The sequence below is a fragment of the Myxine glutinosa genome, chromosome 5 (genome assembly GCF_964187855.1).
Source record: "Myxine glutinosa chromosome 5, kmMyxGlut1.1, whole genome shotgun sequence".
Taxonomy (NCBI): Eukaryota; Metazoa; Chordata; class Myxini; order Myxiniformes; family Myxinidae; genus Myxine; species Myxine glutinosa.
In genome coordinates this window covers 98,432,329-98,451,096 of record NC_136265.1, presented here as the reverse complement: position 1 = coordinate 98,451,096, position 18,768 = coordinate 98,432,329, and the positions used below count along the sequence as shown (strand labels likewise).

Genomic DNA, 18,768 nt, shown 5'->3' with positions numbered 1-18,768 from the left:
GTATGCACATACCTCTCACGTGTGTATGTCCTAAGGGTATTTTATTTGAAAAATTTTGATTTTTATTATTATTCTTTTTAATATATTTTTTGAATTTTTTTTTTCCACTTAAATCTTCAACTTCAATTGTTTATGAAATGTAATATCAGGTATATTCCAAATACATTTGTGCAAAATAATTGTTTGTATTATGATTGGTGTAAACCATGACAAAACAGCAACTCGTTCGCTCGAGGGATATGGCAGCTGTGATGTGAGCAGCGCAGTTTGATATAGACCGGAGGTGTTTGATATAGACCGGAGGTGTTTGATATAGACCGGAGGTGTTTGATATAGACCGGAGGTGGGCAATGCGTCGCGAACGTGTTTTTCGTGACAGAGTTCACCCATTGGAAATTTACAATGACCTTCAGCTTTATCAAAGGTGTCGTTCGGATCGACAGACAATACTGGATCTTGCTGACAAGATCGAAATAAAATATAAAATAAATAATAAATAATAAAATAATAAAATAATATAATAATAAAATAATAAAATTAATATAATAATAAAATAATAAAATAAATAATACACTTATCCAACCAAGATATTTTAGTTTTGTATTTTTAATTAATTTTCTGAAACTTGTAGAATTTGTTTTTCACTTGGAAATTGTGGGTTATGATGTGTAAATAAAGGTGGAAAAAGTCTGATTTCATCAATTTTTTCCAGCCTATAAGGCAACAAAGGTGAAAATTTTGAAAGGGGGTGTGGACTTTCAATAGGCACTGTATACATTTTATACTTGGAAGGAGATATTCAAATGAGAACTAGAACAGCACTCAGAAGAGAGCATACCTCTGCCAGGTTGAACGGTTTACGTTTTGTGTTCACTGATAGGTCGGATCTAGATCCGGACCTGAACCAAAATCGAATCGCCTTGTTCTTGTCACCAATCCTACTCATCCACCAGGTTTTGTCATAATCCGTCGAAACGTTTTGAAATACTTTGCCATCAACCAAAACCACGCTCTTCCAACTGAACTGAAACTACTCGCAGCCTTACGTTGTTATGCGACCGGATCATTCCAACAGGTGACAGGCGATACAGTTCATATATCTCAACCAAGCTCATGCCGTATCATTTCACAGGTAACGATACTCACCACAGAAGGCGAAATTATTGCAAATGCGAAATTATTGCAATTTGTGCCATTCTCCACAATATTGCAATAAATAGAGGATTACCTGATTTTGACGAGGAACCCTCGAGTTACAACCACAACCAGATGATGACGATGAAGAGAATGTGGTTGTATTGCCGGACAGATGCATTGGGATGGAAGTTCGGAATCAAATAGTCAACAACCATTTTGGATAAACAGTGAGTATTATAGGTTGCACGAAATGAATCGAACACAAACTACAGACTTGGCATTTAATATGGAATATTTTTTTTTTCTTGACTTGGGTTTACTTTCTTAACTCAGTATATCAATCTGGTGAGTTTCTTTTACACTTTGGTGATTTATTTGTTAAAAGAACCATGTCACTGATTGTCTGTCGCAGCAAGAAGTCAACAACAGGATTATATCACAGGTGGCGTGGCAAAATGTACGGACAGGTGCATTTGATGATTGGCTTCACAGTCGGGTATACAAGGGTTGTTGCGTTCTGTATTAGTGGAAAACAACTGCTGCACGTCTCCAAAAGTTATTGCCGCTTCCTCTGGAGATGGTCCGTCAACTCGACAATGCTGTTTGTCATGGAGTGGTGGCTTTACGAAATTACGGCATGAAACAGCGTGCTATTGCTCGGCAGTATGGCATCACTCAAGGTCAGGTGTCAAAGATCCTGAAACGAAATGCACAGAGGGGTGTCCCTACTCCAATACCGAGGACAGGACGTCCCCACAGAAGCACAAGGAGGGATGATCGCCAGCTGCACCGGTTAGTCCGCAATGGCCGTACCAAGTCAGCTAATCAGCTGAGGGCTGAGTGGCAGCAACTGACAAATGTGCCTGTATCCAGAAGGCGAGTCAACCAATGAATAGTTCAAGCAGGCTATCGTGCCAGGCATCCCCTGAGAAAGCCACGCGTGGCCAGACAACACCGCCAGCGCCGATTGCAGTGGGCCAGAGAGCACCATCAATGGCATCCAGGACACTGGAATCACATGATCTTCAGTGACGAGTCTAGATTTCTGGTCTATCGTCAAGATGGCCGCATCCGAGTGCGCAGACAAGTGCATGAAGCCTACAACAAAGATTGTATAGTGCCAAGAGTCCAAGCTGGAGGTGGTGGGGTGACCGTTTGGGCTGCTTTTCATGCAGGAGGCAAAACTGACCTGGTTGTTCTGAATGGAAACCTGAACCAGTTCAAGTACAGGACCATTCTGGAAGAAACATTGCTTCCATTTGCTCGTGCAGTCTTTCGAGGAAACTTTGTCTTCCAAGATGACAATGCACGGCCTCATCGTGCTCGCATGATCCAACACTTTCTTGCTGACCGTGGTGTAGAGCATATGGAGTGGCCTGCCATGTCTCCGGATATGAATCCGATAGAGAACTTGTGGGCAGAATTAACGCGTCAAATCGACAACTTGGACCAGCAGCCTGCCTCTGTGCGTGAATTGCAGCAGGCCATTGTCACTGCATGGCAAGCGATTCCTGTCCAAACCTTGGCAAATCTCATGAACAGCATGCCTCAACGTGGACGTGCTCTCCTGAATGCTCGTGGGGGTTACACGAAGTACTGAACTGTAATTTTACTGTCCGTAATCCCAGTCGTAATTTAACTTTTGTTTTTGTTAAAAAAAAATTTGGCTAATGTGCAAAATAAAGAGATACTTCTGGAAAACGTACACAAGTTTAACACAGTACTGTCCATGAATTGAGTTCGATATCAGTTTACATCACTTTCAAGGATCAATTTATTTGTTTCGAAATGTCAAATGTGTTTTTTTTTATTTTTTAAAGGTCACATTAACAAAATCTAGAATAATTTCAACATAATTCCAATGAACGTTTGGTAATAAGACATCTTGAAAAGTAAGTTCACCCCCACAAAAAAATATTCCATATTAAATGCCAAGTCTGTATATAGGTCCTTTATAGATTTTATTCCCTTATACTGATATCCCTTATACTGGTAGGGCGACTTCCGGACGACTTGGTAACCCCCGCTCTAGCAGGGAAAATGGCCTTTTAAAATGCATGTTGTGTTGTTGTGTGTATACTGATATCTTCTGATCACTGCAAGTTCATCAATTTGTATGGTGTACAGCCACATGCTGAATCACTTGGCTAGTTGTCGGACATGTCTTGCCTTTGGTGAAGCTTTTCCCTTTTTATTTTCAGCACGTCGATTTCAATTGCTAACGTTTCCTTCTCCATGGTTAGCTTTTCAATTTCAAGTTTCGCCCTTTGCTTCTCCAAGCACAAGAGTTCTTTTTTGCATTTCGATAAGTCCATTATTTTCATCTAACATTTGCTTCTTGGTTCTCTCAGCAGGGACGACCGCAGGGGGGCATGGATTTGGTAATGTTGAAGTAGGGCGACTTCCGGACGACTTGGTAAAATTGAACACTGCTACTGATGGGGGTGGGGATGGACCACGGACTTCACTATCAATTTCATTCATCGGAATGGGATCGGTGTTCAAGGAAGTTTCATTTGTTGTGCAGGATGAACTGTAAGGAAAGACAATTATGTGTGACAGAGACGTTCGAAGCATTGCTTACATTTAGACATGATAACAACGCACTGAACATTCATTATGCAATGTGATTCGGTTGTGTCTACCTTGAACTTGATGACGTAGATTTCTCCTTCGCATTTTCTCCCATTAGTTCACTATCGACTCCTCCTTCTATGCCATGTATGGTGGAGTCATCCTCGCCCAAAATTGCGGCAATCTTCTGTGACAACGGCGAAGGTTCCTTGGGTGCAGGCCCACCACCTATAACAGAAATGTCATTTTTGAAGTTGACATGCATTGTCATCATTTTTATTTTTATTTTCAATTGTAAATTTAAAAATCTACTGTTTCCATATAGGCATTGAGTTCAAATTTGAATCGGTAAAGGCATACATATGTAAAAATACTGAAATTACCTGTCTTTGATAATTCCTTCTTGTCGTGCCAATATTCCTCCTTCATTATACTGCCCTGGTGTTGTGCTAGTTGGGCTAAACCCTGGTGTTGGCTTAGCGGCTAGGGTGCCGGCTTAGGATCCTAGGATCCTGGGTTCGAATCCTGGTCGATCGCTGAATTAACGCCAGGGGGGTTGACTCAGCCTGTTCATCCTTCCGAGGTCGGCTAATTGAATACCAGTTCACTGGTAATTCCCTGTTTGTCGTTAAAGGCGGCAAAAATGGTTGGCGTCAGGAAGGGCATCCAGCCGTAAAACATTGCTTCAAAAAGGGGACCAAAAAACAACAACAACCACGGTTCCTGAAAAAGGCCAACCCCCGCTTTGCGGGGAAAAAAGGCCTCTAAAGGTGGTTATTTATATTTTTATATATTATACTGCACAGTATAATGAACTGCACAGTATACTATTTGTAGCTGTGATGGAGGTGCTGGCTCAGAACGTAAAGGAGGGTTTACCGTGGGAGTTGTTGTATGCAGATGATCTGGTGTTGATTGCAGAAAGTATGTATGGACTGAAGGAGAAGATGAACAAGTGGAAGGAATGTATGGAGACAAAAGGTCTGAAGGTGAATATCGGAAAGACGAAGGTGATGGCAAGTGGTAAAGCATGTGGTGAGGTGGAAAGAACTGGGAAGTGGCCATGTGCTATGTGCAGGAAGGGTGTCGGAGTGAATTCCATTCAATGTACAATGTGCGCTGAGTGGGTTCATCAAAAATGTAGTGGTTTGAGAGGGTCATTAACCAGTGTGGCAGCTACATTCAAATGTAAGGTGTGCACAGAGGGAGCTGCAGATGGAGGAAATGTTGAGTTGGATCTTGGAGATGGCGTGAAGCTGGAAGGTGTGAAAACATTTTTTTACCTTGGAGACATGCTGAATGGAGAAGGTGGATCAGACTCGGCAACGGTTGCTCGAGTGAGATGTGCATGGAAGAAGTTTCGGGAACTGAGTGGCGTGCTGACGAGGAGGGGAGTGTCGTTGAAGCTGAAGGGAGAGGTGTATGCTGCATGTGTGAGAAGTGTTATGATTTATGGGAGCGAGACATGGGTAATGAACGTAGAGGAGCAATGAAGGCTGGAAAGGGTGGAAATGCGAATGGTTCGGTGGATGTGTGGAGTATCGTTGAGAGAGAGGAAGACAAATGATGAATTGCGAAAGATGATGGGAATAGAGCCTGTGATGGATGCTGTGAAGAGAAACAGGTTGAGATGGTTTGGTCATGTGTTGAGGAAGGATGAAAGTGACTGGTTGAAAAGAGTGATGGAAATGAATGTAGAAGGAAGTAGAGGATGGGGAAGACCGAGAAAGACTTGGCTAAAGATGGTCGAAGAAGAAATGCGGGCAAGGGGGTTAACAAGGGGAGATGCAGAAAATAGGGCAAAATGGAGAACATTGTCATGGGGACCGCAAGGCGAACCCCCGCTCTTGCAGGGAAAATGGCCTTAAAATGCCTGTTGTTGTTGTATTATACTGCACAGGTTTTGCCACTTTTTTTGCACCTCTGCCAATGTCCGTGCCACTGCATTACGACTATTCAGGGCCGTCAACATTCTCTCCCAAGCCAAGTGTTTTTTTGGGGACGAAACGGTTGGCCCAAATTTATGGAGAATCACCGACATTTCTCTCTCATACATATCCACCAATCGGAGTTTCTCAATCTCGGAGAAATTCAGTTTTCTCTTCCTCTTGTCCATGTTGAGTGTGACAAGACGCTCTTCATACACGGCATTTATAGCAATTCAACAATGACTTGGCCTTGCATCTCAGTAATAACTGTCGTTGGTCTGTCGCCAAACCACAGAAAATGAACATAAACGGCAATGAAATGTGACATCCAGCCATGGAAACCACTTGAGACAATCTTCATAACTTTAAGCGGGGCACTTAGCTAAGCAGGGTACTTAAGAGTGTTTATGAATTTCAAGATAACAACCCCACTAAGAAAAGTGGGGTACTTAGCAGTTAAGTAGTCGTAAATTAAGAAGTTATATGAATACCGACGCTGAATACTTATGTAAATGTGATATTTCAGGTTTTTCTTTTTAATAAATTTGCAAAACTTTTCAAAATCCTGTTTTCTCTTTGTCATTATGGGGTATCGAGTGTAGATTGATGAGGGAAAAAATTGAATTTAATCGATTTCAGCAAAAGGCTGCAACATAACAAAATGTGAAAAAGTGAAGGGGTCTGAATACTTTCTGAATGCACTGCACATATACATATACATTTACATATACAGTCAAGTGAAAACGTAAGTACACCCCATGTAAAGTTTTGACTTTTTCAACATATTTCAACATACAGCTATTTGATCTTCATTTCAACAATATGGATAGATAAAGGTGATATAATATAACAAATATCATGAAACATTTACATTTTGTAGTCCATTGTATAATTTAAATGAACATAAATGCAAATTTCGCATGTGGAAAAAGTAAGTACACCCTTGGCTCTAATAGGTGGTATTGCCCCCTTTGGCAGAAACAACCTCAAGTAGGCGTTTCTTATAACTGTCTACCAGTCTCTGACATCGATTGGGGGAAATTTTTTGCCCACTCCTCCATGCAGGATTCTTTCAGCTGTGCGATGTTTGAGGGGTTTCTTGCATGCACAGCTCGTTTCAAATCCACCCACAACATCTCGATGGGATTTAGATCTGGGCTTTGACTTGGCCATTCTAGAACCCTTCATTTCTTTCTTTTCAGCCATTCCTTGGTGAATTTACTGGTATGTTTAGGGTCATTGTCATGTTGCAAGGTCCACCTTCGGTTGAGCTTCAACTTTCCGACAAATGGCCTCACATTATCCTCAAGCACCCTCTGGTACAATGAAGAATTCATAGTGGATTCTATGATGGTGAACTGCCTAGGCCCTGATGCAGCAAAGCTGCCCCAAACCATAATATTTCCACCACCATGCTTTACAGTTGGTATCAGGTTCTTGTGGTCAAATGCTGTCTTTGGTTTTCGCCAAACATGTCTTCTGGTACTGTGGCCAAAGAGCTCTACCTTTGACTCATCTGTCCAGAGCACATTGTTCCAGAAGTGCTGGTCTTTGCCTAGGTGTTCATTGGCAAACTTTAGTCTTGCCCTGATGTTCTTTCTGGACAGCAAAGGTTTCCTCCTGGCACACCTCCCATGTGGATCAAATTTGTGCAGCCTCTTTCTAATGGTAGACTCGTGCACTTTGACATGAACAGTGGCAAGAGCTACCTGTAGGTCCCGTGATGACATTCTGGGGTTCTTCGAGACTTCTCTCAGCATCTTGCGGTCTGCTCTCGGGCTGAACTTGCTGGGGCGGCCTGGCCTGAACAAGCTGGCAGTTGTTTGGAATCTTCTCCACTTGTAGATGATCTTCCGGACAGTCAAATGATTGATTTCAAATTGTTTGGAGATCTTTTTAAATCCCTTCCCAGACTCGTAGGCATCTATAACCTTCTTTCTGAAGGCCTCAGAGAGCTCTTTTGATCTAGGCATGGTGACGCCACACACTTCAACAACAAAGAGCAAACCAAACTAAATGTCTGAGATTTAAATAAGACAGGTTCCTCCAAGATCCTCTCTAACGATGTTCTAATCATTTGCACCTGAGCTGGTGCACCTGATTCTAATTATAGGTATTTGAAGTAGTGATAAATGTAGGGGTGTACTTACTTTTTCCACATGCGAAATTTGCATTTATGTTTATTTGAATTATACAATGGACTACAAAATGTAAATGTTTCATGATATTTGTTATATTATATCACCTTTATCTATCAATATTGTTGAAATGAAGATCAAATAGCTGTATGTTGAAAAAGTCAAAACTTTACATGGGGTGTACTTACTTTTTCACGTGACTGTACATATAGCCTAATGGCTAGGGCAGCGGGCTTGGGATCCTAATGTCCTGAGTTTGAATCCCGTTCAGCTGTTGAATTAATACCAGGTGAGATTGACTCAGCCTGTCATCCTTCTGAGGTCGGCGATTTGATTTCTGTCTGTTTTTCATTTTTGGTGGTTGTGGGAGTGGTGGCATGAACCCTCCCCAGGGTAGGGAAATAAAGGAGTTTGACACCATGAATGGACATGAAGGGCAATTTGTTGTCATGTGCACACAAACTCTGCAAAATGGACATCTCAGGATTCCCAAACTGGATAAACAGTGACAGACTTCGTGGGTATGATGTGGTGTGGTGGCATGCTTCTCAAACATCAATTTCCTCAACATTCTTGGGATCATTGCTCACCCTAAGTCCACAATATTATAAGGCTACCAACACATGACAGGCTCCATTTGAGAAAGGCATCATGGAATAATCAACGTCCATGACCTCAATTCAAATGTGACAGCATGCTCCAAAATGCACCGCTCCACACTGAATGTGCATCAGTGACAGCTGTTATCAGATTTGTTCCTTCAGCAGCAACAACAACAACAACAACAACAACATGCATTTTAAGGCCATTTTCCCTGATAGAGCGGGGGTTAGGCCTTGCGGTCCCCATGACAATGTTCTCCATCTTGCCCGATTTTCTGCATCTCTCCTTGTTAACCCCCTTGCCCGCATTTCTTCTTCCACCATCTTTGGCCAGGTCTTTCTCGGTCTTCCCCGTCCTCTACTTCCTTCTACATTCATTTCCATCACTCTTCTCAACCAGTCACTTTCATCCTTCCTCAACACATGACCAAACCATCTCAACCTGTTCCTCTTCACAACATCAATCACAGGCTCCATTCCCATCATTTTTCGCAATTCATCATTTTTCTTCCTCTCTCTCAACAACACTCCATACATCCATCGAACCATTCGCATTTCCACCCTTTCCAACCTTCGTTGCTGCTCTACGTTCATTACCCATGTCTCGCTCCCATAAATCATAACACTTCTCACACATGCAGCATACACCTTTCCCTTCAGCTTCAACGACACTCCCCTCCTCATCAGCACGCCACTCAGTTCCCGAAACTTCTTCCATGCACATCTCACTCTAGCAACCGTTGCCGAGTCTGATCCACCTTCTCCATTCAGTATGTCTCCGAGGTAGCAAAATGTTGTCACACCTTCCAGCTTCACGCCGTTTCCAAGATCCAACTCAACATTTCCTCCATCTGCAGCTCCCTCTGTGCACACCTTACACTTGAATGTAGCTGCCACACTGGTTAATGACCCGCTCAGACCACTACATTTTTGATGAACCCACTCAGCACACATTGTACATTGAATGGAGTTCACTCCGACTCCCTTCCTGCACACAGCACATGGCCACTTCCCAGTTCTTTCCACCTCACCACATGCTTTACCACATGCCATCACCTTCGTCTTTCCGATATTCACCTTCAGACCTTTTGTCTCCATACATTCCTTCCACGTGTTCATCTTTTCCTTCAGTCCATCCATACTTTCCGCAATCAACACCAGATCATCTGCATACAACTTCAGCAATGTTCCTTCAGCAATCAAACCAAAGACTTCTGCTCTGTACTACCCTTAGTTTCTGGCACATTTCTGTATTTTCTTCTCTTCTATTAGATTAGTACGATCTATAATCTTCGGGGCGATCCTGTCACCTTTCAATCGATACAATTTGGGATGGTGCGAGGGAGGGGACGGGGGAAATCGAGAGTATAAAAACAACAAAAAAACACAAAAATCTTGATTTGAAGATATTTATTCAAGGAAAAAAACCTATGATTAGGTGTTAAGTGAAGCCATATTTATTCATTCAACCAAAAAAGAATTTCTGATTCTGTGGACCTTTAAGTGTGTTTTGCGTTCACGTGATGGAATGAATGATTTTCCACAAATTTTGCATTTATATGGGCATTCTCCTTGTTTGGAATGTTCTTTCACCCCATTGTGAATTATATTTGTTTCCAAGTTGGATGACCGAAAAAAAAGCTTTTCACACAATGTACATTTCTATGGGCCTTCTCCTTTATGAGTTCTCATGTGCGTTTTGAGGTTGGATGACTGACGAAATGATTTTTCACAAATTGTGCATTTGTATGGGTGTTCTCCATTGTGGATTCTCATGTGTGTTTTAAGGGTGGATAACTGTCTAAAAGATTTTCCACAAATGATGCATTTGTATGGACGTTGGCCATTGTGAATTGTCACATGCGTATTAAGGTTGGATGACTGACTAAAGGATTTTCCACAAATTGTGCATTTGTATGGGCGTTCTCCATTGTGAATTGCCACATGCTTTTTAAGGGTGGATGATTGACTGCAAGATTTTCCACAAATTGTGCATTTGTATGGGCGTTCGCCACTGTGAATTGCCACATGCTTTTTAAGGGTGGATGATTGACTGTAAGATTTTTCACAAATTGTGCATTTGTAGGGACGTTCTCCATTGTGCATTGTCAAATGTGCTTTAAGGGTGGATGACCGACTGAAAGATTTTTCACAAACTGTGCATTTGTATGGGTGCTCACCACTGTGTATCATCATGTGTCTTTTAAGGTTGTCTGACTGATTGAAAGATTTCCCACAACTTGAGCATTCGTACGGGCGCTCTCCACTGTGAATCATCCTGTGTTTTCTCAGGCTCTCCGACCGACTAAAAGATTTCCCACAAACTGTGCATTTAAATGGGCGCTCTCCACTATGAATCATCATGTGATTTCTCAGGATCGACAATACACGAAATGATTTTCCACAAACGGTGCATTTAAAAGGGCGGTCCCCATTGTGAATCATCATGTGTTTTCTCAAGCTCGACGACACACTAAAATATTTTCCACAAACTGTGCATTTGTACGGGCGTTCTCCATTGTGAATTGTCAGGTGTATTTTAAAGCTGGATGAATGAATGAAGGATTTTCCACAATTTGTGCATTTGTACGGGCGCTCATCATTATGTATTCTTACGTGTGATTTCAGGCGAGATGACTGATTGAAAGTTTTTCCACAACTTGAGCATTTGTATGGGCATTCTCCACTGTGAATTAATATGTGTTTTTTAAAGCTTGACATCTGACTAAAAGATTTTTCACAGACTGTGCATTTATATGACTGTTCTCCGTTATGAAACCTTGTGTGGATTTCAAGGATGTATGACCGATTGAAACATTTTCCACATGTTTTGCATTTGTATGGACGTTCACCTTTATTTCCTTTGTCGGTCTTGTAAAAATTATTCTCTTCAAGCATTTCATGATTCGGTGTGTCTTGTTTGTAAAAAGTCCTCTTTTTTGTTTCAGTTGGCAAATGCTGCAGGCGTGTGTCTGCACCGTTAATACCAGCAAGTTCAGTCGCCCTTGTGGATTCAGTGGATTCACCTGTAAATACAACATCACATGTTTTGTGCAAAAATAACATGCACATATGTATTTGTTCCTTTGCAGAAACGTAAAAAATTAACCACCACAATTAACCAACCACAGGATGACCTGACATTCAACCTCGTCCTCTACATTTCCTCAACATCATGACTGTTAAATATTTGAATGAAAAAATAGTGATAAACAGAGAGCGAGAATCCAACTGGTTGTTGTTTGGTTCATTAGTGATTTTTCTCTACCTCTTAATCGTATAAAGTTGCCAAATTAGAGACCAAAACAAGCAGCCGAAGCAAAAGAAAATTTCAGGCTATGCATTTACACGTGGGGTCATTTCTATGTTAACTGTTGTTGGCATTGCACGTGGTACATGCTTGAAAGCAAGCCAAACGACTCTTATACTGCACTGGACTTTTCAGCAATAAAAAACTCATACTGTCCACTCATTCCTCATTTAATCAATTTATTTATATACAAGCATGCTCTGCCTCCGGGGAGGACTAGTCTTCAAAATTGAGATTTAAATTACAGCGCCTTCACAAAGTATTCACACCCCTTAACTTTTTTCACATTTTCTTGTGTTACAGCCTGAATTTAAAATGGACTAGCAGGATTACCCGGCTTTGCCGGGAGGGGGGGGGGGAGGGGAAGCATATCTGGTTACCAGGTCACCGATTTTCAACCACAAATTATTTTTGAGGTCATCATAGGTCAACAACTTATTTTAGGGATTTTGAAAGTATCGTGCCATGCACAACATATTTCTTGTCTGTCTGTCTGTCTGCACCGAATATTTATGATAAATAAAGAGTCCGCTCTGCAACCGTTGGTCCGATCGACAGGAAATCTTCACCAGAGGTGCAACTCCACCTGTAGATTTTTTTTTAATGATAATTATGACTTCAAGGTCACGTGGTTCGGCCGCCATCTTGGAAAAACCAAAAAATTTACACCTCCATATCTCCGAAAGCACTGCATAGAGAAAATTGAGACACGGCTCATTGGAAAGAACTCTCCACGCGGAATAACATATGTTAATGATGATGTCACAGATGCCTCCATTATAACATCATAATTCGACAAGTAAAAAACATCATCAGATCAAGATGAAATTTTTTTGAACGTCATCTAGTGATAAATTGGTGGAGAAAAACATAATAATGATGATGCCATCGGTCATGTGGTTGGACCGCCATATTTGTTTTAACACAAAAGCCTTTAAAACCATTAAAGACACGTCCTGGCGAGGGTCTGCAATCTCTGATTGCTCTTTCTTGTCAATCCTGTAAAGTAATTAATTTTTGGTTTACATTTTGAAATAGTTATGGACCGTTATATATATTTTTATTGTTATGAATTATAATACAATCACAGAATATACATTGTTTATAGGCATTTTCTGTTATTGATGTGGCATGGCAGCCACATTGGTTTCAAGGGAAATATTGAAAAAATATTTCTCTGCAACCGCTTAGCCTGACGATGTGAGATTTCACAAACCCACAAACACACACTATGTGGACACTTTGATGCATGGTAGATCTCCTTTCCGCTTCATCACCTGAAACTCACCCCATGTGGAGAAAGCAGCCAACAACAGCAATTTGCATGCACACACATACAGACATAAGCACACACACATATATATGTGCGCAAGCACACACTCTCATCTACATGCACACACACACGGACGTGGGTACATGCACACACGGAGATGCACTGTTCAACCTTCTAAAACCTGCATATAGAGATAACTTCTAAAAGTGTGTCATTGGTTAACGTGGTGTCATACAGCCGAGGATGGATGAATTGTACACTGCGAGGGGTTCGAGCAGGGAGTTCACCACTACCTCATGCAGTCCACTTCCCCAACCACAATATCTGCACACATCAACCTCACCCAACCCAACCCCCTTATCAGATTACTGTTTCCTCCTTTCCTATCTCTCCTCTTTTCCTAGTGCTTCTTTCCTTGCTTTTGTTCAACTGTGACCTCACTGCCCCACTGTGAATTTGTTGCCTTTTTCCGTCACCTCACTTTTCCACGAGCCAAGATCATATATAAATATATAAAATAAATCAATAAAAGGTATGCAATTAAAGCTCCATCAGAATTGACAATAGTACAAATTCAGGATAAGAGGATTACAATAAGGCATATTGTTGTTAGTTAAAATATTTAATCAAATGATAAACGGGATAATGGATGTTTGAGAAATTGATACACCGTAATAATTATTTCTTTAAACAATTAAATCAAAACAGTGAGGTTTTTTTTTTCTCTTTCAACACAAGAGTTCATTATTAAACTGTACAAATTAAAATGTATGGACATTGACAGAAACCTTCATGGGGATGGTTCTTGAAGAAAGAATCTTCAGCATCATTTGGTTCTGGTCGATCCAGGTGGACATCAATGTCGTGCTCAGCTTTCACTTCCACTTTCAGAAATAAATCTGGAAAAAGTAACTTTTATGAAATGTAGGCAGTCTTGTGTCACATGCATAGCTGGTTCCAAACTCTTAAAATAGATAAATGAACATTGCAGTAAAACAATCGATTTGAGGTCTTCCTTGGAGAGAAAATACAACATTTCCCCACGGGAATAGCATCGTGTGAAAATGACGATATCAAAGCATTACGTTCTGTACAAACTGCCTCAATGTTACGAGACGCTTACTACCCGACCACAACTTCAGTGCGAATTTCAACCGCCACCCAAAATTACAACCAACAGAATAGAGAAGGAAATAAAAATTGTTGTCTCCCCAACCTGCATTATTTGTCAAGTTACATACAGTTCCGATTCAACATGTGAGAAGCTTTTTGTCTCGAAAGTCAACCCTCATGGAAATATAAATGACAGAGTGTGGCAGGATAACAGATTGACGAATGCAGAGAATGCAATGAACAGGCGAAAGATATGTCACGTGACCATATGATAGGGGGCGTGGAAAGGAGCAAAAGAGTCAGCAAGAGGAGAAAAGCTCAGGAGTGGGTCCAGAAAAAGAATGTGTTTATGAGCGATTGTATCGTTTGGGTTGAAGGACTGGTCTGGCAAGATAGGTCGGATGCGAGGGTCGGAAATCTGCGGCTCCAGATCCACATCAATCAAATCCCCTTTTTTCTCACTTTGAATTTTCAGAAAAATATTTGTGAGTGTTGTGAAAGGACAAAATAATACTTGATAACTTTGGCAATGATTAAACAGAGGAAAATACATCCGATTACAGGCAAATTCTGTAAGCACTACTTACACATTGTGTTGCACATATGGTCCAGCAAGCGGTCATTTCGGCCATATTGGTGATAATAGTGCAACCTCAACCTCCAGCCTCAGTTTACAATTTGAACCCCCTTCTATGAAACTAGTGACGCTCTGATCCTCGCTAGGCAGGTAAAAAGAATCACAACAATGAACGATTTATATCTAAAAAACAAACGAGATGTTGTTTTGATAACTCCCCTCTTAAAGAGTGGGCATGTGACATTGTGACATCATCAGGACGAGATTCTCTAATTGCAGGAAATGGCAAATTTTCCTTTTAATATGGAATTATTCACGCAGAATAAGATGTGTGTGTAAAGTTTGTCGTAAAGTTTGTTGCCTATAACTTGTATTGTTAAAATATCTCCCCAGCCAGTGTCCAACAATTTCGGTCCCGAATCAAGGTGTCCAAAGCTTCAGGAAAAGCATAGCACTCGATTGTTTGGCCATGCCACCTTACAATAATACAAACTATCTAATTCACTGATCTCAATAGACTTTCCTTCGTCCTCCGCTTGTACCCCAATATGGCCACGGGGTCATGTGCGCACAACGAGTGACTGGACCAGAGCCAACGAGTGGTGATAGAATACATTCCAAACATTTTTTAGTTATGCTGTTTGGCATTTATTAATCTCGACAACATTTGTAATCAAGAGTATCATTTCGATTCTCTGAATTTATCCTTACGTGGAATACAATTATATTTCAATCTGTTAAGAATGTCATGTGGAGTGACAATTTTCCTGTTTCTAACCTATTTTAGAAAAATGTGTTTCTGAAAAGAGCTGGAAGTTTAATCGACAAAACATTTAAAAATCCAATAATGAAGGTCAGGAAACATTTGATAAAATGCAACATTTAACAACCCATTGCGAAAAGCATTTTGGCTTTGTAAAACCACTGAAGGAGTGCTAATTTCTGATGAAAGCATTTCCCATTCTCGAGGGGCATTGGCACCACATGACCGAACCTCTAACATCCCACTGAACACTAAACTGTACGAGATTTTTCTCTCATCTCCCCTTCCTGTTCAGGCTGGAGTTCCCCAAGGCAGTGTTCTGGGTCTTCATCAATGATCTCTCTGACTCTGGAAAAAACCTCTCCATCTCTTTGCCGATGACTCCACTCTCTGCTGCTCCATATCTCAACCCTCAGATCGGCAGGCAGCAGATTCTTCACTCTCACCAGACCTGGACAAAATCACAAACTGGTCAAACAAGTGGAACATGTCTTTGAATACTGAGAAATCTCACATTCTCACTTTGTCTCTCTGAAAAGAAACCCTCCCATCTACTTTCTCAACAATCCCCTCAAAGAAGTTCCGTTACTCAAGCTTTTGGGTCTCACTATCTGACATGATCTTTCCTGGGAAACCCACATTTCCAAGCTGGCCTCCAAAGCCAGTCGCCACCTGGGCATCCTCCGTTGTGCAAAGTCCTTTCTGGGCTCTTCTGAGCTCCTCACCACATACAAAGCTTTCATCCGCAGCTCAATGGAATACTGCTCTTCCCTCTGGGCTGGTGCTCCTGCCTCACACCTAGCTCGGCTTCACGCGGTTGAAACCAAAGCATTCAGAATCATTGGAATCTACCACGATGAAAGCTGATTTTGAGGGCCTTTCTCTTTCTTTCTTTCTTTCTTTCTTTCTCGCTCTCTCTCTCTCTCTCTCTCTCTCTATCTCTATCTCTCTATCTCTCTCTCTCTCACCGCAGGCAGGTTGGTGGTCTTTCTGTCTTCTACAGACTCCTCTCTGGCCCTGCTCCCCCTGCTCTGCCTGTGCTCTGCCCCCCAAATATTCCTCCAGCACTCAAGATCTGCGAGACACCCTCTTCTGGCGAAACTGCCAAAATCAAGACTCTTTGCTCACCTTCACTCTTTCATTCCTCTTTTTCCCTGGCTCTGGAAAAAACTCCCACACTCTTCAATCCCACTCCTCCCTCCAGGTCTTTAAAACAGCTGTTCACCACCATCTCTTATCTTCCCCCATCCAAAACCTTGATCTTTACTACCCCCGTTAATACACCCCAAATCCACCTCTTTCAGTGTCCAACTTCTTTCCTGATATTGTTCATTTGCTTTATACCGTGTACCCACCCTCCCTCTCCCCTCCCCCCAGCCATCTCCCTTCCACAGATCTACTGACATCCCTGTTCTCTACTGTTGGTGTGCTTGTATGCTTTCCCTCTCTCTCCCTCTTGTCTCCCGCTCCCTTCATTGTATGTTATATGTGTCCGTGCATGTTTTCGTGTTTAATGTGTTAGCTCTTACACGAGCCTCGACTCTGTATGCAAAAAAAATCAAAAAAAATCACAATCTGTACCAAAGGGTACAAGCACCTCGAGAAAAGTTTGGAGTATCAAACGTCTGCCTGTCATCTTCTTTCACTTCACAACACTTTACAGTTCAGGAACAAATTGGAACAACGCAGAGCGGAACAAACACAGATCCCATTAGAAGTGATGGAGATCACACAACTCACCATTTGTCTGGTCGCTTTGCTCCTCTTCCAGACCAAGGGAGTTCACATCCTCTATTTTTATCTGCAGAACCTCCGAAGAGTCCAGCTCCTCAACCTTCATTTTACACCTGAGCACAGTCGGCTGTTCCGATTCCGGCGGCACACGACAAGAATACTTCTCACAGCCAACTTGAGAGTACATTGTGGGTAAACCTATAGAAAGGTAGTAAACATACCACTTCCTGATGTTTACTCCACCTGAGTTCCTTGATCCCACACAGAACCTACATGTGAAATACCTCCGTACGTACGTACGTGAGTCCGAATCTCTTGGCAAATCAGTTGCAGCACCTTAAACGTTCACCACACCAATACGCACCATGACACCCCCAAAAATAAATTGTTCATATTGCAGGTTATAAAGACAATACTGTAATTGTATGACGTGTAAATTTTGATTTTGCTGCATAAAAAAACAAACAAATGTTTAAATACTTAACATTAAATGAAAGGGTTGCTGCACCTGTGTGGGTTAAAGAAAAAAGCATTAAGGAGAACTGTGGATACGGCGAGGTATGATATGGAAGAAGAGGTGTTCAACAAGTTGGAAGAAGATGACCTATAAATTGGTTTGAGGCAGGGATGAGGGTAGGAAGAACATGAAGGGGGTAGGGTGGTTAAGAGGGGGCAGAATTGAAGGTGTGGGCTGTTAAGCTGTTGAATATTTCAAAGAGCTATTGAACCAAGGAGGACGTAGCGGCGAGCTGGAGCTATCATGTGATGTGGCGGGAAAAGTGGAATTGGTGGAGATCACGAAGGAGAAGGTGCGGATATCATTGAGGACGAAGAGCACCAGTCATTGATGAGGTGTTACAGAGATGATAATTGCAGCGGGAGAAGTCGGAGTCAGTTGGACGAAGGGGCTGTTGAATGTATGTTCAAGAGGGGGTTAAATTCCGGAGGATTGGAGGACAGGGACAATTCTGCCGATATGGAAGGAGAAGAAGGATGTTCAGGAAAAATACCGGGGCATTAAACAGCGTCAAAAATACTCGTCGAGACTTCTTCCTCTTCATCGGTTACATAATATTACCTCGGTCGATTTCCTCTCGGTCGTTATCTCACCCGCACGACCGTGTATTACCATAGCATCGTTTGCACTTCAGAATGTTGCAAAAATCATTCCAAAGAATAAATCATTCAACGCTGAAAATAAGGCGGAAAAAGGTTAGACAAGTCGAGCTAGAAGATGCACCCCCATTGGTATTTTGGGAGTTCAACATTTCTGAAGCGTTGTTAGGGTCAGGACACACACAAGTGGGAAACTCGTCAGGACACACACAAGACTACTGGAAATGCAGACGTGAAAGGAAACAATTTATTTGCTCAGACAAATGGGGATTGGCTGTTACTGAAACGAACATACACATCATGGTGGCGAGACACAGAGCAAGCCCGAGACCTCCCATTCGAATTATTGTATCGTCAAAAAAGTAGTCTGTACTTTTTATCATTCAGCGTTGAAAAAAAAAACTATCATATCAAAAAAAACTATCGTATAAAAAAAACAACTATCATCAAAAAAAACACCTATCATATAAAAAAAACTATCATATCAAAAAAATAACTATCAA

At 41.6% G+C, this 18,768-nt stretch overlaps 2 protein-coding genes across 4 annotated transcripts; both read right to left on the bottom strand.

Annotated features, from left to right (window-relative positions):
- Positions 1-1,273: 1,273 nt before the first annotated feature.
- LOC137427322 (uncharacterized) lies at positions 1,274-18,379 on the bottom strand. 3 transcript variants are annotated; one of them, XM_078778392.1, is made up of 6 exons: positions 18,228-18,379; positions 17,156-17,347; positions 13,751-13,861; positions 11,232-11,405; positions 3,783-3,939; positions 1,274-3,670 (listed from the first exon to the last, which is right to left on the bottom strand). In XM_078778392.1, the coding sequence occupies exons 2-6, from the start codon at positions 17,334-17,336 to the stop codon at positions 3,391-3,393; spliced, it is 903 nt and encodes a 300-aa protein (XP_078634518.1). In that variant the 5' UTR covers positions 17,337-17,347; positions 18,228-18,379; the 3' UTR covers positions 1,274-3,390. The 3 variants fall into 3 exon arrangements, with proteins under 3 accessions (XP_078634518.1, XP_078634517.1, XP_078634519.1); XM_078778391.1 differs by having other exon boundaries at positions 17,156-17,418; positions 18,160-18,340; XM_078778393.1 differs by lacking the exon at positions 18,228-18,379 and adding an exon at positions 18,160-18,219.
- On the bottom strand, positions 9,911-11,225 carry LOC137427321 (uncharacterized). The gene has a single exon (XM_068116739.2). The coding sequence runs from the start codon at positions 11,098-11,100 to the stop codon at positions 10,042-10,044; it is 1,059 nt and encodes a 352-aa protein (XP_067972840.2). The 5' UTR covers positions 11,101-11,225; the 3' UTR covers positions 9,911-10,041.
- Positions 18,380-18,768: the final 389 nt, after the last annotated feature.

What these genes read in the sequence shown, in the direction of transcription:
- LOC137427321 (XM_068116739.2), bottom strand. Translation starts at nt 11,100, where the DNA reads ATGTCAAGCTTTAAAAAACACATATTAATTCACAGTGGAGAATGCCCA.
- LOC137427322 (XM_078778391.1), bottom strand. An exon ending in GCAAAGCGACCAGACAAATG is followed by an intron (nt 13,862 to 17,155) that starts GTGAGTTGTGTG and finishes TACTTTTTCCAG; the next exon opens with ATTTATTTCTGAAAGTGGAA. An exon ending in GACCGACAAAGGAAATAAAG is followed by an intron (nt 3,940 to 11,231) that starts GTGAACGTCCAT and finishes TTTCTGTTATAG; the next exon opens with GTGGTGGGCCTGCACCCAAG.